The sequence below is a fragment of the Strongylocentrotus purpuratus genome, unplaced genomic scaffold, assembly GCF_000002235.5.
Source record: "Strongylocentrotus purpuratus isolate Spur 01 unplaced genomic scaffold, Spur_5.0 spur5_scaffold_3, whole genome shotgun sequence".
Taxonomy (NCBI): Eukaryota; Metazoa; Echinodermata; class Echinoidea; order Camarodonta; family Strongylocentrotidae; genus Strongylocentrotus; species Strongylocentrotus purpuratus.
The window spans coordinates 22666600-22690973 of record NW_022145609.1 but is presented as its reverse complement, the minus strand read 5'-3'; the positions used below and the strand labels follow the sequence as shown (position 1 = coordinate 22690973).

At 35.7% G+C, this 24374-nt stretch overlaps 3 protein-coding genes and 2 long non-coding RNA genes across 5 annotated transcripts; all 5 read left to right on the top strand.

Moving 5' to 3' along the window:
• The first annotated feature begins 202 nt into the window (after positions 1-202).
• Positions 203-5537, top strand: LOC105447079. Its single transcript, XM_030995811.1, has 4 exons — positions 203-569; positions 1264-1423; positions 2385-2448; positions 5186-5537. The coding sequence occupies exons 1-4, from the start codon at positions 447-449 to the stop codon at positions 5535-5537; spliced, it is 699 nt and encodes a 232-aa protein (XP_030851671.1). The 5' UTR covers positions 203-446.
• A 110-nt stretch (positions 5538-5647) lies between these two features.
• On the top strand, positions 5648-9364 carry LOC115928431. The gene is made up of 3 exons (XR_004066052.1): positions 5648-5751; positions 8740-8825; positions 9321-9364. It is a non-coding gene; the product is annotated as an uncharacterized LOC115928431 (long non-coding RNA).
• Positions 9365-10135: 771 nt separating this feature from the next.
• LOC115928524 lies at positions 10136-12589 on the top strand. Its single transcript, XM_030995810.1, has 3 exons — positions 10136-10161; positions 11396-11875; positions 12225-12589. Exons 2-3 carry the CDS (start codon positions 11398-11400, stop codon positions 12587-12589), a joined length of 843 nt encoding a protein of 280 aa, XP_030851670.1. The 5' UTR covers positions 10136-10161; positions 11396-11397.
• Positions 12590-13299: 710 nt separating this feature from the next.
• LOC105446914 lies at positions 13300-24061 on the top strand. Its single transcript, XM_030996470.1, has 4 exons — positions 13300-13404; positions 14565-14715; positions 15896-16022; positions 23697-24061. The coding sequence occupies exons 1-4, from the start codon at positions 13309-13311 to the stop codon at positions 24004-24006; spliced, it is 684 nt and encodes a 227-aa protein (XP_030852330.1). The 5' UTR covers positions 13300-13308; the 3' UTR covers positions 24007-24061.
• LOC115928693 lies at positions 16423-20385 on the top strand. The gene is made up of 5 exons (XR_004066182.1): positions 16423-16716; positions 17596-17743; positions 18449-18750; positions 19634-19792; positions 20220-20385. It is a non-coding gene; the product is annotated as an uncharacterized LOC115928693 (long non-coding RNA).
• Positions 24062-24374: the final 313 nt, after the last annotated feature.

The following is a 24374-nucleotide window of genomic DNA, read 5'->3' as shown; positions in this document are numbered from 1 at the left end:
TATATCCCTTAAATTATTATCAGTGTAGAAATAGAAGGAAAACAAAAAGATGCTCTCTTTCTATTTCACCTCTAATTTCATGTGTATCCTTTCTTAACAATGATGACTGACATCACCTTGTTCATGATGTTAAGAATACAATCATATTCCCTATCCAATTAAAATTTCTATGATTTTATGCATGAATCCTAATGAAAAAAAAACTACAAAGCAAAAGAAAGACATTCTTTAAAAAGAATACCTTCTTGATATAGACAGTTAATTCAAGGAAAATCGTTTCATCAAATTATACATGTAAAATATTTGGGAGAAAATACTTTAGAACTGTTAGACACTGTTAATCGACTTAGGCAGATCGTAGAAAGTGAGGTGATCATCATTATTATTATAATTCCAATTACTACATTCATAAGATCTGCTGTCACTGTTTTGTGTATGTTCTTAATATGAAACAGAAAATTCAGGAAGAAGAGGAAAATCTGCTTCACCATCAGGTACATCCTGGGAGATGTTTTGGTCTTGAACCTGAGTCAAGTGATCTTGAGATGGAATGCAATGGGGAAAGAAAGGTAACAATTATCCTTATTCTTGTTAGGTTTGAATGTCTGTGCATTCTAATTATTTTAAAGATGTGCTTGAGACAAGGCATGAAATACAAAGCGATTTTCTTGGCCAAGTTGTAAACGGCCAGCTAATGAAAATGTATATAATAATACACTTTGTATAGGAAACGCCTCGAATCAGGGCTATATTAGAGTGTATATTATATCTTAGACAGTTGTATGTTTCCTGAGAATGCAACGTATTCAAGCTTACATTCAAAGGTATTCAACAAAGGCCATTTTTTAACCAGTCCGCCCTTCATTCTTCAGTTACGAAAAGCACAAAAAGATGTATGGATGATTGAGTTGTTTCGTATATAAACATATATATTTAATTTATATGCGTGTGTGTCATGAACTAGAGTTAAAATCAAGTCAGGTGTTTATTTGGCGTTGCACTCGCTAGTTGTTCTATTTCGTTGAAAGAATAGGGTAAGTGTCAGAGGTGCATTTTGGTTTTAGGTTAGGTCTAGCGTAAGTGTTAAGATTAGGTCTGGTTTTTGTGTTGGGCACATGGCTAAATTCGATTAGTGTTGGACATTATCGAGTGGCAATTGGCGCAGGTACAAGCGTCTTAAATTCGCCCACAACGTCTTTTAAACTGCCCCAATGTTGTAGGAAGAAATAAACACTAAATATTGTCAATATAACTTTTTATCAGATCATCTATGCGAAAGATTTATTCAATGGGCAGAAGACACTGGTTTTGCTGCCCATCACGACGGAAACCAATGCCAGAACACAGATGATTAACGTATCGGTTTCAGCAACAAGTACCAACCAACCAAAAACCAGCATGACATTCGTGGTTATACGTACTGGTTTGTCAATCTTCTTCTCCTTCTCCTCTTTCTTCTCAAAAATATAAACAAAGGCGTTTATCGTTTTAAAATGTTTCAATTATATCATTTTCATGGAATCGAGGATCACTGCATATTTGTCATTATGTTTATATTATAACTTTCCAAAGTTTTGATTTTTTCAATTCAATTCAATTTTATTTCATTCAGTTTAAAAAGACAACATTTCATATAACAACCAGCTATATAACATAAAATACACATTACGAACATATTTGACATTTGGACATAAAATAAACCGAATAGGTTGCAACCTGAAAGGAAAAAAGTAATCCTTATATAAAGGTTGACCCTTTTTTATAATAAACAAATATGAAATATATCCGTTACTAAACATTATACTATACTCAAATCAAGACAACAAACATACATACAACAAACAAATAAAATATGTCTTGAACTTAAATGATTATTGCAGTTTATCTAAAAGAAATTTCTTATACCTACGTTTAAAAACATTTACACTAACAGAATTATGAATATAATGGGGAAGAGTGTTCCATAAAAAGGGTCCTTGGAAAATAATTATTTTTTGGTTTAGTACTGTTCGAGTCAATGGCAAGTGAAATTGTTTAGCATTTCTAGTATTATAACTATGAACATTACAGTTTAAAATAAACAATTTGGAAATAGAATCAGGGATAAGATTGTGGTGACATAAATACATAAAAACACCTACTTGTAATAAATATACATCCCTATATTGCAACATGTTTAATGAGTAAAATATTGGATTGGTATGGGCAAGAATTTTGACGAAAACCTATCATTGAATGATTTTAAAGTAGGACAAAAATATGAATATTGCTTTAATTTTTACGCAATTATCATAACCTAAATAACGCAATACCCGGAATCGAAACTAATCTTGTACCAATAAGATAAATGGGTTCACTCAACAATTTTATCATATCTCTCCAAGGATTCTCCGCCGACATACACTCGACCCTATATGAGATGGTCCCTGGATCAAGTTTTGACCTCAGGTAAAATTACTCTTAGAAAAATACAATTTTACATGAACAATGTTTGTTGTGTAAATCCCTGTTTACCGAATAATATCACTACTGTTCTTTTTTTTTGCGTCATTTGCTCTAGACCAATATTGTGACTATTATTATTATTATTATTATATTAAATTATTCAAATATAACATAATCAAGATGGAAAAAATATAATGTCGATCGTGTCATATAAACAATATGAACATCATTACACGAGGTACATTAATAATGCATTGCTGTATCATTGGAAAGACTTGTAGAGACATATCACTTTAAGTCTTGTTCCTGAATAGCCCTTTTGACCTTTTGCCTTTTATACTTTGTGTAGATTAATGTTATAGTATTAATGACTGCTTTGAGAGAAATAGTTGTTTTTATACGCTCAAGGGAAGGTTAGAATTGTGCTATTACCCGAGGCGTGCCGAGGGCAATAGCCCAATTGTAACCTTCCCGAGAGCGTATAAAAACAATTATTTTTCGAATATTAAAGCAGTCATTAATACTTTTATATGCCGAAAAAAAATAGACTAAAAAATAAAAAATAAAAAATAAAAAAACTTTTGTCGAAGATGGGATTCGATCTCTTGCGTACAAAAGGTGATGTATCTAAAATCAGCGCCTTAAACCACTCGGCCAGCGCGCTCTGTCACCATATATAGCAGTTTTCTCTAATATATACATTAAAATGGATTGAAAACGGCTTCGCGTGGTGGATGCTTCGCCGCTGCTCCATTAAACGGGCCCTTCTTTTACTTTTGCAATGCATATTGGCACGAACTTAGATCAAGATCTATCGGCAGATGTTTTTTTTGTTTTTGGAAGTTTATTTTCGTCTTCATGTCAACAATGCAAGATAAAATTGTCGGTAAGATCGATCGAGATTCAATTAATTGTATTGAAATTACCGACCAATTCTTCGCACACGTACGGTATCCTCGATCGCTCAGACCATTTTTTAACATGTAAACCTATGGGGTAACGATGGAGACTGAACTATTTTCCCGGTAACCATGGTTACTGGGAACAGTTAAAGTTTATGAATGCAATTTCGACCAATCAGATTGCTGGATTACTTAAGTGAGGTTTATAAAGGATATTATTAATTTATGAACTTTTTTGTAATTTGGTTGTATGTGGTTTGTAATTATGTACATGTATTTTCTTTTCATTTGCAAAGTTTTAACGTTAATTGAATTGATGTAATTTGTAATGCAAATTCTGTTTCCTTTACCTATCAACTTCCTCCCTTTTTTTTCTTCTTCTAAACCGCTTAGAGGCAATTTGCAATTTGCGGTATACAAATATCTTATAATTATTATTATTATTATCAACCGAATATACACAATCAACGGTACTACTCTCACAGAAGCATACCACAATTCTTACTTCGGAGTTGACCAAAACCTATTGTTGGAGAACCAATCAATTCAAGAATTCACTAATGCAATGCTTGGGATGAAAACCATCTAGCCTCTCAACCAAGAATATTCAGAGAGCTGCGTTTACTCTTGTTCTCAATTTTAGTAAGGCCTTATCTTGAACATATTGAATATACGCATGTAGCGTGTGGGATCCTTATTTAAGCATTCAAGCACATCAACAAACCAGAGGGTGTTTAGAAGATACGGGCAAAACTTGTCACTGGCAATTAAATGCGGAATGGACGTCTATGTATCAGACCTGAAGAGTGAACTGAATTGGCAACAACTTCGGGACACCACATTATCTCTATCAACATGAGATTCAATACTGATCCCCCCCCCCCCCAAGAGCCATTCGGGCCTTGAATTTACTTCCCCCTGAAATAGGAATCTGCAAGTCAATAGGCACGAAAACAATGTGGATTGCTACGATCGACGTTCTTTTAATGCACTGCCTTGAATGGACGTCACACGTATCAGTCAACGCAAATCTAAATAACAGCGTGTCCACACACAAAACAATGTATCCCGAAACTCTATAACGAAACGTCGTATAAAGATTCATCGTATATATTCCAGGATGTCCACACACAGACAAAAGTAATCTTGAAACTCTACGGCGAAATATCGGATAGGTGCGCAGTTTGCTACTGCGATCATGAAATGGAAGCGGAAATGAGAGGTCAGGTCTCCTTTCGCTCGAAGTCACGTTAAGCCCCGCCCAGTTATACCGTTCTAGTTCGACTAGTTATACTAGTAACGTCGACACACAACACATTCCGTGATTAGGCGTGATTCTTTATACGTCGTATATAAACGAAACGCAAGTTTGGGCATTGTTTCGTTATACGACGTATAGCTAGTAAGCGTCGACACACACAATTTCATCGTATAACTATCGCGAAACGGTATAACTAATCACCCCTAATCACGGAAAATGTTGTGTGTGGACACGGGGTAAAAGACTTGAAGGTCAGACTGTGGAATGCAATCCAAAGTGACGATATGAATATTACTTTTTCGACCATGTTCATTTAATTTCAAAGTGATGGGATAAAATCCAAAATGTGTGAAATATGTAACACACTCGCGAACGCTAAAGTTCTTTTTTGGTCAAAGAAACCAACTTCAGGGATCATGACCAGGAACAGAAGAGACTCAGAGTCAATTAACGGAGGTAGTGTTACTTAATTCAGATCTGGTTGGGATAATAGGTCATGACATTATCAAGCTTTTAATACTAACATAACGGCATTCTCTTCCCCTCTCTCTCTTCTCCCTTGTATATCCTTTTATAGCAACGCCGAAGACATTCCGAGTGAAGAATTCATCACAAAAAAGATGAACACTGATCAGTACTACCAGCTTGGTCTAGCATTGGGTTTGTCCTACCATACACTTGACAGCATCCAGTTCAGAAGCAGACAACATGAAGAGGCTGGGGTTTATACCCCAAATCAAAAAGCTGCTATCATCATGATCCGCCATTGGAAATGCTTGTATCATTCCGTCTCCCTAGCAGACGATCATCTAAGAGAAGTGTGGAAGTCCATGAGTGATTCAGGAGATTCAGCCCCTGCTTTGAAACAACGACGAAGAGCGGGTAAGAACGCCCCGAAAGAAACCAGGGGATATACAAAATTTCTTTAAAAAATGAGGGATCGTGCTATCCTCTTTATTCTCCAAATTTAATTGATCATCAAGGTTGACAAACATCTTTGAATGGCCTTCATATTTCTACTTTCTCTCTCAAGGAAAGAAACCTGACAAAAAGATGAAAGAAGTCTTCGAAGGAGAATTCCCTCGTGAAGAATCATGGACCAATCCGACAGTAGGCCTACGACTACGTGCATATGAGATGGAGGTGAGTGTTCCCATGCGGTAGGTATTTTTCGCTAATATTTCCAGAGACTTGTACTTGTTGATAATTCCAAACTAGTGTCCCGTTGCATGAGACTTATCACTGGTGATAACGTTGCCGTCACTACCACGACAACATTACTCAACAGCCAATCAAATCAAGGTTTCGATGGAAATTACAATTATTTTAATGGCAAAATACCATCAAAGGTAGGCTTTAGCAACGGGGCCAAGATATTTCCCACTTATTTGTGGGATAGACGTTAGTGACTATTTTTTACACTCGTTACCCATGTAGCCCTACGAAGCAGTCATACAATTTACAACGCTTCCACTCCTTCCAGCATCTACAGGCCTAAACCTGACAGATAGATTTTCCTCGATTTAGCTAAGAGCCTTTATGATTCGTGGACAGAATATTACAGCAATACATATAATACTATTCACTGCCTTTGACGACTAATATATGTGGGCCACTGTAATTTAATTCAATTCAATAATGGTTTTATTAAAAAAACAATGCCTCGCAGCCAAAATGCTGAATTGTGCATGTTTACATGTATACATGAGCTTCATTACATAACATTATATTTTATTTGTTACAATCATTCATTCAAACAGTATTGGTAACATTTAACAGTATTAATGTGTAGCATTTAAAATCAATCATTATATATTATTTACATTTTAAAATCTATTAAAGTTCACAATAGTAATAACAATATTTGATCAAAAGCAATACAATACATAACATACACATAAGTTATAAAGCTAATACTGAAATTATTGCACCTGTGTCCTTTACAATTCATATTTATTGAAAATTAAAAGTTAGCAAAATGTTGCTCTATGTTGCCAGTTCATCAACGGTTAGTATATAATTATAAATTGATGTCTCTGTAAAAAGATAAACATATTCCAGAGTATGTTGTAAAACATATAGTTTCCTATATTAAAACTAAATCATAGTTGGGTACGTATTAAAACATTAGATGATGGTAAAAATATTTGTAAAATATTGTTAATATAAACATTATGTAAAAATACATTTCAATTATTCATTATTTAGAAGATCTATAAGGTATGGTATTGCACTCTTTCTAAATCTGTTAGTTTTGCACTTGTACTGGGTGTACTTTGTTGTTCTCCTCAAGCTGTAGCGACTTCCCTGTTTTTAACTAGCCAATTCAATGAAAAGGGACTTTCTTCCAGATTATGAGCAAACGTAAGACATAATTGTTTTCTTCATTCCTCAAGAGTCACTAAGTTACATGTTTCTAATGCAACATCGTATGAAGTATAACTACTACCCACAATTATTCTACATGCTCTCTTTTGAATTGATTCAAGTGCATAGATGTGCTGTTTTGTAAGAGCTCCGTTGAACACAGGGGCACAGTACTCTACAATTGGTCTTATATATCCTCTAAATATGGTGATAAGATCTGCAGTAGGTAGTTTGAATGATTTCAGTCTCCTGAGTATGTACAACTTCTTGTTACTCCTGTTCAAGAGATCAGTTACTTGTTTATTCCATTTAAGGTCACTCTGTACGATCAAACCCAATATTTTGGGAGATTCTACATTACATAGTTGGGTATCATTAATAAACAAGGCCGTCTGTTGTACAGGTTGCTTACAAAAGGAGATCTGCATAACTGTAACAATTAGAGGCATTTAGTTTCATATCATTCCTATTAGACCATTCCTGTAGTTTGCGAAGTTCATCTTGTAATTTTGAAGCCTTACATATACTCCTGCTTTCTACCATTGACAAATCGTCTACGTATTTGAAATACGGTATAATGGAATCTTGGCATGCATCATTCATTAGTATCAAAAAAAATAAAGGTCCAAGTTTTGTTCCTCGTGGAACTCCTAATTTATGACATTCCAGTTTGATTTTGTTCCATTATATTTGACACACTGTAATCGATTATCCAAAAAGCTCATTATCCAGTTAATAAGGCATGGTCTGACATCGAGATTGAGAAGTTTTTTAACTAAAACATTGTGGTTTATTCTATCGAAGGTTTTCGAATAATCTGTAGTCAATATCGTTGATGTAAATTTTACCTTTTCTGCATTCTCTAATATCTGGTGAATCAAACCAATGAAACACTGAATTTCTTGTATAACCCTATACAAAAGAAAAGAAAACAGATGCTAAAATTTTACTCTATAAATAGGGTGAAATGCTTTGTTTGAGACCGATAAAAAGATATAACGTTTTCATCCAAGATACACAAAATGAAAATGATATTTACTCTGTGAACAAATATTGTTATTATTTACATACAGCCCTTCAGAACGCAGTCCAATGGACCGACTACAAACAAAAAATGTCGCTGCCATGTAGCTTCTGCTTTCTTAAGTTTTTTTTATAATATCTTCAGTCTCATAGGATGTCTGTTTTAGCGTTAAAAGGGGTGGTATTCTCGAAAGCGGACTGACTTTAGTCCAGGGTTTAATCCACCGACTAAGTATGGAATGCCAATAGTCAATATGAATATGTTTTTGAATAATTTAATCTGTCACTAAACTAAACTAAAATGTAATAACATAATTAATAAAAAACAATATAACTATGATATAATTATGTTATCATTGTAATTTAGGGACATATCAAATCATTCAAAAATATATTCATATTGACACTTGGCATTCCATACTTAGTCGGTGGATTAAACCATTGACTAAAGTTAGTCCGCTTTTGAGAATACCACGCAATATGGCTAAATTGATTTTACAAAAGAAATTCAATCTTGCTCTTTCATGATTATATCCCTAAAGAGTATACGTTGGACGTACTAGGAAATGAGCTCTTAGCTACTAAGCTACCATGTGGAGTGCCCTTGACGATTAAATCAGGAATTTTTGTTCTCATAGAGACGTAAAAATTATTGTATTTAGTGTCAAATCTTACTAGTATTGCTGTAATCCAGTTAAATATGCCTATTTGGCAACTGATGGTTTGTTTCCCCCTCTACAGATTCCAGGAGCAAGGGGGCATTGGGCGGAGAGGATTCATCATAAGCGAGCTAACACTCCAAGTGTTAGAAGTGACTCGTTTAGCAGGTAGAAAATGACTTCGTAATGCGTTTCCATGGGTTTTATTGGTTACTAGCTTCTGTCAGGAAGATAAAACTAGAATGGCGTTATAGCCTCTTGTCAAAGGACCGTATTTTTTTATTTAACAAAATGAATAGATTAAACACGTTTTGAGGAAAAACTATTACAGATCGTGGATGGATTTGGCGTTTATTTTGATTGGCGATAAAAATCTCTCTCTCTCTCTCTATGACAAAATCCAAATACGTTCAGACAAGAAATCATGAGCAATAATAATTGCAGGGCCTCAGGAAGAACAGCATTGAGGCTGATGTGGCTTCTATGGTTAAACAAAGTTTTATTATCATTATTATCATAATTAATATTATTATTATCATTATTGTCATTATTATATAATCATTGTTATTATTGTTATTATTAGCAGTAGTAGTAGTAGTAGTAGTAGTAATAGTAGTAGTATTGTTATTGATGTTTTTTAAAATTTGTATTATCATCATACAGTTTCAGCACGTTTCTAGAGGAGGAGGAGGGTCGCTTTCCGAAACTTTGTAAGTTGCCCTGTCCAGAACTAAATTTATTCTTTTAATTGTTGAATAACAGAATAAAAAGGGTGTAGTATACCCTAATTATTTGTTAATACTTAAGTCATTATAAACATATGGGTAGTGTTTCTGAACAGCATGATGCTTCAGGTATCTTGCTATTGGAGGTTAAAAAGCCATTGCAATGTTCTAATGTAGGTTGTGAGTTAGAAGGTTCTTGAAATGAGACAAAAGATCAATTCAGCATTTTGGTCGAGTGTAAATACTTGTATGTCTGTTGAGTCTCAAACGGATATTTATAATAATATTTCGTTTATTAAATGTTCATTTCAGATGACGAAGGTATTCCCCGTTCTGATCGTGCGCGTAAATGGAACGCCTTAACTTCTAGACACATACGTGAAAGAGATCAAAGGTATTTTGTCTGTTTTTCTTGCTTACAATTACTTGTAATTAGAATTGCGAAAACTGACTTCAAATCATGTATTTTATTGACTAACAAAGGCCAAAGGCCTATCAAGGGCAAATCCCCAGCGAGGTTGGGATAAGACTTGCCTATACTATATTTATGTTGACAACTTCTACACCTTCTTTGATTTTTCGAAAATTTCTACTGGATAGTCATATGAAATGTCAACATGATGATCAACTGAATCAATTGAACTTAGATTCTTAGAATCTTAAATTGCTATAGATGAAACGTATCTTTTGTCTGTACCTGGATGTTGCTCAAGAATTCCCTACAATTTTGGTCTTCTATTATAGGCATCTGAGTATTGACGAGCATCAAGAAGATGAAGGTAATCATCCCCTTTATATCTTTTTGGGGGCAAGTAAAGAAATGGATTACGTTCCAAAGTGCAGTAATTGAATAATGTTTACATGTTCATTTTCATACAATATTAATGAAACGACAATTAAAAAAGTACCATGAAGAAAAAATGAAATGCAAGAATGAAATGTACTACAGTATCTTCTATGTAAATTTGTTTATTCTTATTGTAAAATCAATCATTAAAATATCAAAATACCTAAAAGTCAGTATTTCTTTTCGGAAGTAGGATTATATTTCTAATTCCTCATAATATATGTCCTAAACATGCCATGTGACAAATTTAAGTAACGACGTACAGTAAACAATTATTCATCTTTCTTTTGATACTTTACATAAATTTCCAAATCACAGACAGACCCCACAATGTTATCGCTTGTTGAATGCTAATGTGAAGGATAATCTGTCAGGCGCTGAAATGGTCACATGCTACCCATTTTTTTTACGCGAACTACAATACCGAATGCTTGTTCAAACTTTCGAACTTTTAAATCTTTGTCAACCACATTCCTCTATGAATTTACCCATTCCTTCAGCAACAGTTAACGTCATGTTTCGATCTAAATCGGCTCCTTCCTTTCCCAATCCCAAAATTCAGAAAGCAGGTTGGCTTCACACAGTAGCGTACGCAGGATTTTTTCAAGGGGGGGGGGGGGGGGGATGTTTAACATTTTTAAATCTGGCTGAAAATTTTTCAACGACTCAGCCAGCCGCTGAATAAGCAGGGGGGTGGGGGTAAGAGGACACTTTTTTTTGTTTTTTGTTTGGTCTCGGAATTTGAAAATTTGACATTTTGCTCTGTGGGGGGGGGGGGGGGGGGGGGGGGGGGGGGGGGGGGGGGGGGGGGGGGGAGGTCATTTTTTTGTAGGTCAGCCATTGGCATAATATTTTTATTTTTTTATTTGTTATTTTTAATTTAAAAAACAAACAAACAAAAACAAAATCACAAAGCCCCCCCCCCCCCCCCCCCCTGCGTACGCGCCTTGCTTCACATTCTTTCAATCTGTTAACTCGGGCCTATGGAACTATCTCCCTGTATTATGAGAAAAAGTATTTCATATGACTTCCTTTAAAAAAATACTCTGAAAGCAAACACTTATATGTCCTCAATATAAGAGGCAGTGACTTGTATTACTAAGAAAGGCGCTATATAGTCCAGTTATAATTATTATTGGTAGTATAAAACCGAAATTCATTTACAGAAATGGGGCATTCGACGCAAGCTGTTTTTGCATGGATGGAATCTGTAGAAGAAGCAAAGCCGGTGGATTTCAGACCGCGTCAGTACACTTCAAAACCTACAGACGACGAGGGACAGATACTAGAGTCCGTTCACCATATCTCTCAACCGAGCGCCCACGAGGATGAAACCGAAGCTCACAATCTTGATAGAAGGGAGGATTTGAGTGATGATACTGGCATGATTCGGCTTGAGAAGCATGGTATTGAAGTAAGAATTCCACCAAACGAAGCATACAGAGCAAAGGATGTCACTGTCGAACCAATCCATGACATTCCATCTGAGTTGGCGCTGAAGGAAACGGAAGCCATCATTTGCGTCGGTCTAAGGTTGTCGCCCTCCGATGCAACCTTTGACAATCCTGTGACAGTAACGATGCCCCATTGTGGTATTTTCACAAAGCCAGAGGCTGCGGAAGTCGTCATTTATTATCGAAAGAATGGTAAAGTCTTCTTTTTCTCGATCTCTCTATTACCCTCTCTGTTCCTTTCAAATTGTCATTCATTAAATGAAGGAATAGATATTTTGTTATATGATGTAAAAATTGCGATACTTTTTCTAAACATATAGGTTTTGAAATTTATTTTCGGATACTAAAGTTATTTCATTTCATTTCATTTATTTTCCATTAAAATTCAAAATAAAATACATATCAAATTAACAGCAAAATCGGAAGGACCCCAAGAAAAGCAAAGCTTGTGAGAATGGGGCCCTGTACAAAAGTAAGTTGTGCGAAGGTTTTGGTAAACGTACGTTTACTAGATTTCTTTGTTGATATTTTCCATAAATAGCTTCGGAAAGTTTTACGGCGATTTCTTCTACCGACGGTGGCCCACGATGTGTTGTAAGACATCGCGACCTAGATGTCTACATGGACCACTTTTCCGAAATTTGGATAGTAGCTATCATCAAATGGGCATTCTTTGGAAAACGTGTTATCTGTACACCATATATTCCAGTGTCAACTCCGGATAATGATGACCATTTTATGTTGTTCGTCCGTGTTAGAGATGACAACATCGGAGAAGGAGAGGTTGGTTTTCTTCCTTTTTGTATTTTCTTCTACTTAATTTGTTCTCCATCGTCATCTTCTTCGTTTGCATTTAAAGTACATATACAACATTTAGGTACAGTCGTAAACTTTCATCAAGTTTAGGTATAAAGGGGTTATACATAGAGGTTTCGTGGTATTGTGGCTCATTCACTTGACTACCAATCCAAGCGTTTGGGGGTTGAATCCAAGCCAGGCACTGACGTCTTTTGGCAAGACATTAATCCACTTTACCACTCCCAACCCGGTGTAAACGGGTACCTGGCAATGCTGAGGTAATAATAGTTGCAGGACCTCTTCGAAGAAAAAATCATCAGTGCTGATGTGCTTACCCTGGATATATAAGGCCCAATTATAATACTATTATTATATTCCAACTTCTATAATTTAGTTTTATCCTGGGTTATTTTGTGTCCTTAATTGTGCACATTTGATCGATAAAAGGATGTTAAGAGATAATAATAAAAATAATAAGGAAAATAGTAGAAATTGATATTGTTATCATTATAAATATTATAATTATTATTATTAATTTCGTTATTATTATCATTAATGTTTATAAAAATATCATTACGATGGCTAATATAATTATCTATCGTAATGTTAGCAGATAACTTTTCTTCAATAGATCCTCTCCTGGCCTTTTGAATTCTAAACTTCTGTAGTTCTGAATTTATCTGTTTATGTCTCAATACCCTGCTTTATTTTGATTTTCTTTCTTTCTCTCTCTCTATAACTTATAGCTTACACATTTTGAGTGAAAATGCATTTGAACTTAAACTATTCAATCCTTTTTCTCAACTTTCAAGGTGCGGCCTGGATTTATGGCTCCGATCACGGGAGAGCAATTCTTAATTAGGTGGCGTTATGGAGAATTCAAGATCACTTGCCCAGAAAGCACCATGAAAGACAAGGCTATGGTAACATTTAAATGAAAACTTTAAAATCAACCTGTTCTTTTTATCAAACTAAAATCTCGGTCTTTTTAAGAAATGAAAAATGCATCATTTGCCATCAGCCCTATATGTTCTCAAAAATTGTTTAGTTATAGAATCGGATGATGTTTTTTTTAAACATCAGCTGGTTAAGCTATTTATTGATTGACCACATAATATGTAACCCATAATTTTGCAATCGGAGAGTTAGGCACTTTTTGGTTGATTATCTGCAGTGTGGCAATTTACTTTGCCCACACCACTTAGCATTTCAGTTGTCCAGATCAGTTTGTCAACATTTTACCTAAAATACAGTGGATAGCATGTTACCCAACTTTAGTTGTGTTTTTTCGCTCAAATTATTTTTAATAGTGGAAAGTTGAATGTATGGCAGAATGATGATCTTCAATATAGTCTAGATATATTAACTGCTATGAGAAGCATCGCTGTTTCTATAGGCTCAAGGGGACGTTTCATCCTGCTATAACCCTGAGGCGCGTCGGGACGTCACCAAGAGCCAGTATATAGAAACAGCTATGCTTACTTCGAATATTAAAGCAGTCGATATATCTTTTATATACCGAATTCACAAACAAATATACAAATAATTCTTACCTTATCCTTTTCTTGAGTAAAGACTGGTTAGAACATCACAACAAATATGAGACGCTGTATGTAAATCTTCACTGAAAAGTTGTCTGAATGTAGCGATTATTCGGGAATCGCAGACAAAAAGCACTGGATGGTATTCGCGCTCGCACAAAGAAACCTGTTACACGTAAACCAATGGGAATCTCAGCAAAATGTACTTATGCGGCCAGTTACCCAGGAAAACGGGCATCTTTAAAAAAAAAAAAAATTAACCGGTAGGCGGGCATGGCTAAAATAACGACTCCAATTTCGACCAATCAGATGACTAGATTTCTAAAGAGAGGTATATAACTTAATATATTCAATAGCTCTTTGACGATTTTCATCTTGCATTCTTTTTGTTTTTAAGTGATCTAGCAGCAACGTTACAAATGAATTTTCCGAGGTAGATAAGGTAGAGATATATAGAAATAAAGAGAGCCAGCATGTGGGTCATTTAAATACTTCAAAAATAATCATATGTATATTTACATATATACGTGATTATTTCTCAGACTCTACAGGAAATTGAGATTTGCCATCTGACTGAGCACAATGTGATGTTCACAGTGAATAGACGAACCCCTGTAAAAATTAAAGGGATATTACATTTCATCTTGGAACAAAGCACAACAAAGCAGCTCCTGGTTCCCATGCACTTAGAAGGTAAATAACATGTGATAGAATCAAACCAGCCTATAGGTCCACAAACGTTTGCCATTCATTCAATCTGTCAGCTATGGACATTTGACATATTGAGAACAATTAAAGGGCATGAAGAAAAAGCACCATAGGGAACTGTTTATAGTCACTTTTAAAGGTACCACCAAAGGTGTCGAAACATTTGGTTGCTATAAACCTCCTGAATACAGAATAAATGAAATGTTCCTTTTCATTGACGGATGAGATAGAAGCAAACGGTAATCTTGACTTTGGCTCTATTTTGTCTTTTGTATCTAAACTTACTGACATTGACATTTACTTTCAACCGGGAATATTAGTCAAGATTTCTTTGCCACATCAATTCAATGTTAAACTAAGCACAAAATGTGTTAAGAGGTATACAAACAAAATAACGGACGGACGGACATTTATACGGATTTTAACTAACACAAACTGCTAATTTTTTTTATGAGATACAGCACACATTGTGTGTGCTCTACAATTTGTTTGTTTAATCGCTATTTATCGTACTGTTTACACTAAGCTTTTCAATTGAAATCTATGTCATAATTATGCGGATATATGTACAGTACAAACACAATTAAAACATAGGCCTGTATGAATGCGCCAGAACATGTAAAAACATGTTGAGTAGAATTTTATGTGAGAATTCAAAATACATTCCTCATATTTGGAAAGGATATCAAAGTATCAATACAAAATATATTTTCTTTCACTTTTTAGCTCAACATTGTATTTCGTTGTTAACTTAAATCCTTTTAGTACGTGAAAAGCAGCAACTGTGGTTTAAATAAAAAAAGACGTCGTCTCTTGATTTTGTAACATCACAAACACAACACCTTTCTTTTTTATAACAGCTCTAACTTTCTAATAGTTCAGTGTTGAAGAATGACTCACATTTCACGCAGAGGATTGTATGACAATTTTAATTTCCTGTCAATTTAAAACGAAATCGAAGTACCAAATAGCATGATTATTTTTATTATACGTTATTAAATTGAAGTTACAAGATTAAATTACTTGAAAATGTTTTTGTGTGTAATTAGACTGTAATTTTTTTTTTTACATTTCTAATGCACCATGATTATGCAAGCAATAAAATCAAAAACTGAATATATATTTTTTGTACAAAGTTAACACAATGTCCCATAACTCCAATCAGATACAACCGAGGCATCACCAGATAAAACAGATTCCGCGTCCCCAATGCCGTCAGCATCCACATCAACTGGCAGTCCACCTAAAGATGCATCAGCAGCAACCGGTGAAGTTTCCACTGCTAAAGCCAGGTTCGAATTATCTCTTAATCGCTGATGTGAATATTAGCTTATCATTCTTAATTAAATATCATTGATGGGATAATTCATATATGGTTGTATATTTGCATAGAAATGTACTAGCATTCCCTGAATGAATGTTTACGGTTAGCATAACAGGTTCATGTATTAAATGTAAAGATCTGTGCGCGGTGATGCTTTAGAGCATTAATCACACTTGAACTGGCAGAACTCTAGTCAAGACTGGATGGCCCGAATTCACAAAGCAAGGTTTGAGCTCAGACCAAGGTTTACGTACGTCATATGACGCGTTTTAGACCTTGGTTCAGACCTTGGTCTGAAATGCATTTCACAAAGCCGGTTTGTCCTCAGACCAAGGTTTATGTACGTCATATGACGCGTTTCAGGTTTGAGTTCAGACCTTGGTCTGAAATTACATTTCACAAAGCAAGGTTTGTCCTCAGACCAGGTTTATGTACGTCATCAGACCCGAAATTTACAGACTGCTCAGATAGGAGGTTTGTAATTTCTCAAACCTGGTTTGAGAGCTATCAACCAATCAGGATGCAGCACTGGGTGGAGATAATTTATGCTCGATTGATTTTATCCAAATAATTCACCGCCTAAACAATCTGCGATAGTATCTGGTCAGCCCGATTTTAGTGCAATTGAAATCTCTCAATCTCTCGATCCTTTCCTTAAAATCGTAAGTATAAAACCTGTAGTCATGTAGTCGAATCCATACTCTTCACGTTACTGAGATTTCAATATGTGATATGCTTTATAACTTTCCATTTTCCATGAAATGTTCGGTGTTTACATATCCGACGGCCTCTCAATTCCAGAGTTCAGGGACTGAGTCCGAGGGAGCTCGAGTCCAACGCCCAAGGCGGCGGGGGAGCTCGCACCCTCTGACCCTGGGCTGGAGTTGGGCCTAGCCGGGCCTACAGTAGGCTATATCTGAGTATGTCAGTATGACTGTCATGTTTAATTTCGTCTTGTTGTCAGCAATGCCATGACACATGCCTATTAGAATAGGCCTAGACCTACACTAGTTATTACAAATTCATGATAATGATAATAATACCAGGCTCTAGCCTAGTATAGGCCTGGCAATGATGTCTATCACTTGACTTGTTTCACTGACACTGGTACCTAAAATAAATAAATAGAAATTAAAATGGCATCAGCAATGCCAATGTTCCCCAAAATGAATCACACTGACAGGCATGGACCAAAAGCTTCAGTCTCTCTATATCGCCGGTTGTTCACTGAGACTACGCCTGGCTCCACTAGACCTCCGATTATAGAATGTCAACAAATGTCAGTTTTAATATTATTTTTATTAAAGAAATGACCCATATCACTCGGACGGTTATTTCTGTCTATGACTAGATCTAGTATGAGTCGTGACAAGCAAAGCTTAGTTTTATTAAATTTAGATCTGGTTCTGATTGTCTTAATTAACTGGCTTAGTCTCCAGAGCAAGGATCACCCACAAAGTCACAAGCACAAGTAATAACATTTCTTTAATTTAAAAACATTGTTTAAACATTTGTTTAATTTTATCTTCACTCTAATAAAGATGGTAGAAATGCAGCTGATTCAGCATAATGAGCTGGTGTACCTGAAGGAGGAGCTGGAGCAATATATAGCAGCACAACCGGGCAGAGGCCTCTGAGTCTGAGATTGGGAAAACCCGCTGGATGATGAGCCTTTTGTTTTAGATTGAGGTAGGCTACTTTGAATTCAAATTCTGTATTGGGAAAGTTGCTGAAAACATGGCCAAACTACTTGATGAATATTGTTAACATAGCTATACAAAAAAGGGCTTCTGTTGTAAAATCCAACCCTAGACTAGTGTCGTTATTAAAATGCAGAAATATTTCAATTCATGTTGACCGCCTAAATTCACTGTTCGTTTGCCCCGCTTCGCTGGTCTGCCTACGACTGTGCAAGCCCCCAATGCAATACACATGTGCATTTACATAAATTTATTCAATTTCTAAGCATTTTCTGTCATATTCGATACATTGATAGATTAGTTATGATATTTATTCTTTTACATGGTACTGTAGGTGATGGGAGCATTAATGTTCATAATTTGTGTGTGGGGCATTTCCCAATACTGTTATTTGGCTTTAATACATGAGGAAATTATTCAGATTATGTGTTGGAAACAGGTTTGTGATTTCTTGTTTTGTGTAAAACTACTTAACTACTTAAACTTATTTTTCAAAAGGTGAAGCCGTGAAGGAGATTAGAAAAGGCATAGACAATTTTGTCTTTTACGTTAAATTGATTCACACCACATCTAGAAATCAGGATTTTTTTTTTTGTAAAGTGACAGTGACAGTTGGGGATGTAAAAATATAATAGCATAAACCAGCAAAAAAATGATTTATTTGAATGCTTGTTTTTTTAATTTTTTTAAAAAGGTAATTCGATCTAAAGGATGCACCGTGAGGAGGTGGCATGCCGTGTCATATTCATCTGTTTGCCGAATGGAGAGTAGTGAGTGAGGGATGTTTCCGAAGCTGTTGTCAGAAGAAAGGGACAAGTCATGAAGTTTCCTACAAGTTACAAGGCAATAGTGACTACTATTCAGAAGCAGTTTTTCCAGTACTGCAGATTTCCAGGAGTTGCTGTTGATGGGACACATGTTTACATCAGGAGCCCTGGTGGGGCAAGAGCCAGGTACTACTTCAATAGGAAGAACAGGTACTCCATCGATGTTCAGGTGAGAATAAATGAATACATCATGACTGGATCCAGCACGGCTTTCCCTTTAGACCTTTTTTTTTGTACCTTGCAAAATTTTCACATTAGATATATACACTCTCCAGTCTTGTGTGTTGTACATCCATGCTAATTCATTGGTGACCAATGCAAGATTTCTAGTGGCCAAATGGATATTAAAGTAATATTCGCGTACAGGTACTCATTTCACTGCCTTTGTACACAGTTAAGAATATCCAATGGATAGTTAAACTTAAAAATCCTAACACTCGTTAATATCTTTTTAACGAAAGGGAAATTTGAAAAATCAAAACTTGTTCCATCCTTCTATTGGCAATACGGATATGACCTCTAGATTTCTGATATTTTGTTGATGGCCATGGCAATTGGGCCACTGATTTTGCCATTGATCAATGAAAGAAAAAACAACAAAGAGAAGCATGTAAATTGATCAATGGCAATTACCACTATATATTTTAAACTATAGAAAAACAAACAGGTTCATTTCAAATAAAAAGATGCGAGAGTGGGTACCCCCTCCCCCCCCCCCCCACACACAAACAAAGCATTTGTTGTTTTAGGCTCGAAATGTTTTGTTAAAAGTGAGATTATTTTTGTTTACATTGTTACAAGATAAACAATGAAAACATGAGTTAAAAATGAAGAAATACTTCATCAGTCAATAAATATAGGGTAATTAGAATTTTCTTCCAATTTTTGTTGTATGAATAGATATTGAAAAGCAATTATCACATATTCAACTGCATTTGCATTAATTACCATAAATAACAAGTGAAATTTATACATTTCACGGCCTATCTGAAGTGTGAAATGAGTGAGTTTTCATAACTAATGAATGCCAACATGTTATTTCATATTGACAGGTTGTCTGTGATTATGCTGGGAAAATAACTAGTATCGTTGCAAGGTGGCCTGGACTGGTAGCAGCCACGATGCCAGGATCTTTTCTGAGTGTGCACTGAATTGACAGCTTGATGCTAGGGCATATGAATAACAGTTGATTCTTGGAGATAGACTATAGGGTAGGTACTGTAGATTATTTCTTTATATGAAAACATTTGTTTATTCTTTTTCTTAATCAATCTTGTTTCCTTTTTTGTATTTGGCCAACATGTGACATGTTAGGAATGTTCATTTGGTAATATAGTAACAACTCGCATTAAGTAATTAATTCAAACGAGCTCATGTGCTTTTAAATTTCAGTTCACAAATCACAATTAATGTTTTTGATATCTGGATGCAACTTGATTAGTTTGTTGTCAAGTGGAACCTCATAGTTTTTGTATTAGTGACACAGGATTGAATAATTCCTGATTATGTGTACAATACATTGTATCCTTTCTATAGTATTACCCCCCCCCCCACCCCCCCCTCCAAGAAAAAAATGAACAAGTCGAAATTAAAAATATTGTTTATGATATTGTTTATTTTGTTCATTCAATTTTGCAGGTATCCATGCCTTCTCTGCCTCATCAGAAGCCATTTCTTCATTCAGAGGGTCGACCACAGATGTGCTTTAAAGGCCATCTGTACTAGTTCAGCCAAAGAGGATTAGACAACCCAGCAAGGTCACTGACGGGAGGCTATCTCATCAATTCAGTTCTCAATTAACATAAGAAAAAGAGGATCATGGGGGATTAACAGGCACAGATTGGGGAAGTTTTCTATATAGAGGGAGCAAGTAGCTAAAAGTAGTACAGTGGGGCTTTAACACTTCACACACAAAAAAGGGAGATGTGTGATTGAGCGCATATTTATTAAATGCAAGGATGAGGACGTTCCATGCCTCATCAATACTAAGAGTATTTCAAAATACGGCCCCTCCTTGGTGTTCCCACAATACTTCGTAGTTATGCAGCATTACATCAAGAACCTGGGTGTTGAATATTTTTGATGTTATGTTTAGTTGATAAGTATTTGTTGTCACTCTGACGGTATTTGTAATTAAGTGTTCTCTATAGATTAAATGCACCCGATTTAACTATAATTAGCATTGTACTGCTGAGTTGAGGGGTGGGTCAATATAAATTATTTGGTTGGCAGCTAGGGGAGAGTATTTGAACAAATATTATTTACTGTACTAAGCGAAGTCAGAATTAAAGAACTTTTATCTGCAAATTTGAATTTTCGTCACCCATTTTGTTGTATTTCTGATTTTCTTTCTGCTAATAGCGCTACAGTGAGACTTTTAATTGGCCTTCCAGAGCCTCTCTTAACCTCTAGTGGGCTATATTTTATATAAGCATGCTACAAAATTTACAAATGTGAACTGCATTGTTTGAACAAACGGTAGATTACTATTGTGTTGTATGCTCAATTATTTATGTAAAACATGAAAATACAAATACAATATTCTTGCTTTCATATATTTACAAAGATAACTGAAATAGATATGTGTCAGATTATCTCTCTCTCTCTTTCTCCCTTTTTTTTTTTTGGGGGGGGGGGGTGCAGATGTGTGTGTTTGCAGTTTGCATGGTTTTGCATTATGTGTTTCATTGCAAAAAAGAAGAAGAAGAAGAGAGAGAGAGAGGGGACAAAGAAAAAAATTAATAGAGAGAGAAAGGGAGGGAGAGAGAGAGAGAGAGAGAGGGGAGAAAGAAAAAGAATTAATAGAGAGAGAAAAGGAGAGAGAGAGAACAAAAATGGGTATAGAAAGAGAGGAGGGACGGGGACAGAGAAAGAGACAGGGAGGGAGAGAGAGAAAGATGAATAGAGAAAGAGGGGAGAAAGAAAAAGAATTAATAGAGAAAGGGAGGGAGAGAGAACAAAAATGGGTAGAAAGAGAGAGGGACGGGGACAGAGAAAGAGACAGGGAGGGAGAGAGAAAGAAAAGATGGCCATAGAGGAATTTTTAAAAATTAATATTATATGGAAACAAATCATTTACCAGTTGCAATTTTGATGTGAAAAAAATAGCCAGTTGGGGAAACAAACGGGGAACTAGTTAAAATAATAATTGATTGACCATTCTAACAAAATAACTATATAGATGTATAGTAATTAACAATTGCAATCAAATGAATTAATATATTAATCACAATAAAAACTTAATTCATATTAAATCATTATTATTATTATTATTATTAGGTGATTTTATTGATAAGAATGTGTAACCCCCAAAACAATAAGACTCTTACAGTTAATTTAAAAGAGCCCTTGACAACCTTAGATGTATTTATCTAACGAAGGTTTTCAGGTGCCGATGTCAATTTGTTCTGGGTCAGATTGAGTGCTTCACCAGCACCACACAAATGTGAGTACGTGGGGCACTTTCTGCATCGGCGCGCCAGTTTGGTTCGATTAATTCATGAAAATACAATTCAAAAGTTTATTTCAGAGATGTTCTAACCATCATCTTTTCAAGATTGCTCATTAAGATGTCCGGATCGTACTAAGAATGCTTAGTTTAACAGTTTTTTCAATTCTTAACATTTAAACCCTAGCCCATAAAAATTATGTTAGAAACCCTATGGCTGAGACTAGTTTTACAAACCTTGGTCGGAGGTTTGGGAATTACAGACCAAGGTTTATACAAACCTTCCTTTGTGGAATGGGTTTGAAAATAAACCAGGTTTGAGCTCAGACCGAGGTTTGTACAAACCTTGGTCTGATCAAACCGGGTCTGTCCTCAGACCTCCGTTGTGAATTCGGGCCAATATGTTTGGGCGCGTTCATGCTTGATTTTGACGGCCAGAATCAGGCATCTGTTACGCGTTTAGTTTAAAACACGGTTGCGTCTTAGCTCACTTTTGTAGAATCACCGAAAAACGGCGATCACGATCGCCGATCGTAAACTCACAAAAAGATGCGTTTACAATTTGTAAACGCGTTTAAATGGGGTCAACGCACTGACCTCTAGTAGGTCTACGTAGCATGCACAGTGAAGGTTTGCGAATCCAGCTGGAAGACCAATTAAGGCCACACACGTAGAATTGCCTTGGGAGCCAGAGAAGTAAGCATGAACACTACATCGTGGAACTGCGATCACGATGAGCGTTTACGATGAGCGTTTCAGATCGCTCATTCTACCTTCAAAATTTAAGCATGAACGCAGCCTTTGTCTGTCTAAATACGTTAAAATATTTTAAGTAATAATAATAATTTTCGATATACGTGAGGATTGTTTGCGTTCTCGTACATTATTTGTATTCAACGGTTTAGCAATGCCATCATCAACGTCAATTTTGACTACAACATTGACTTTGGGAGAAATGCCCCCATCTTAATCAACGGAAGAAAGTTAATACAAAATAACAACATTTTAAAGAATTTGACGATATTACGTCCTTCTGACACTCATTAATATTCTGCATTTAGACTCTTGTCATCCGCGCCACACAAAATGAAATATACCATATAATCTGGCTAGATGACAAGGCGCGATGATTTAGTTGTAGAGCAGTGGCCTCGTTTTAAAACGGGAGGTCCCGGGTTCGAAACCAAGTCAATGCGCTCATACCATTTGGTAAAGGCATTAATTCTAATCATGATGATCCAGTTCTCCGTCAATCCCCTGGTTGTTTACTTACTTACAAGCATATCTTAGGTAAAACGATCATCATTAATCATCATAAAAAAAGAGGAAAATTGTACTATTGTATCTTATTGTATCTAACAAGGAAATAAGAGAGAACAAATGAAAAGAATTACAATCCATGCTTATGCTTCGGAAATATCCGGAAAATCCTATAAGAGTATTTATCCATAAGGCACGTATTATAAAATATACTTGTATTTTGAGACGAATTAAAAAAAGAAGACAAGTCAAGAGGAAATACAGATTATGTATTTACATACAATCACAGTTATTTGATTCGAGTATAAGCTTCACACTTCAAACTTGAAACCACTGCTACACATTGTAAAATCGGTGAGATTATTATATAATGAGTAACATTTCATATTTTCTCCATACAAATATAGCCCTACCGAAGAATCCAGGGAGCAGGAATTTGTCGACATTCTCGAGAAAGTAGCTGAGAAGATTTACAAGAATGTTGAGATCATTGATCTGGGCAGGCAATTGGGTTTTGAATTAGCGGTAATACAACGTTACATACAAACAAACGAAAAATACACAACTGTCACATACGAGGGAACACGTGATATGCTCGATTCATGGAGGAACAGGACACCGAGGTCAAGAGAACGTGAACAGTTGAAGGAGGCCCTGATTGCGATTGGTCACCTTCGACTAGCAGACTGCCTCCTGAACGACGATGTGGCAAGTTAGCTTGAATTATATTCCACATACTGAGAATCTTGCTCTACGATTGGTCAAAAGTAAATCACGTGATGAAAGATAGTTAGCCCATTATTGATGGGAGAAGCAAAAAGTTCACTGTGTAGATAGTACTACTATCTACACAGTGCAACGCCCTTTCAGTGAAGATAGAGGTACTATCTACATAGGGCAACGCACTTTCATTGAAGATTATCCAAGAGAGCACTAAAACAGGCGTAATTAAGCGCGCATTACCAATGAGCGCAATTAAAAGAAACACATGCGCGCACCGTACCCTCAAGGGGTTGGGTTAAACTGTTTATTTTTTTGGTGTGAATTTGGGCATGGTGTCTTTTATGTAGATGCATACACGTCCT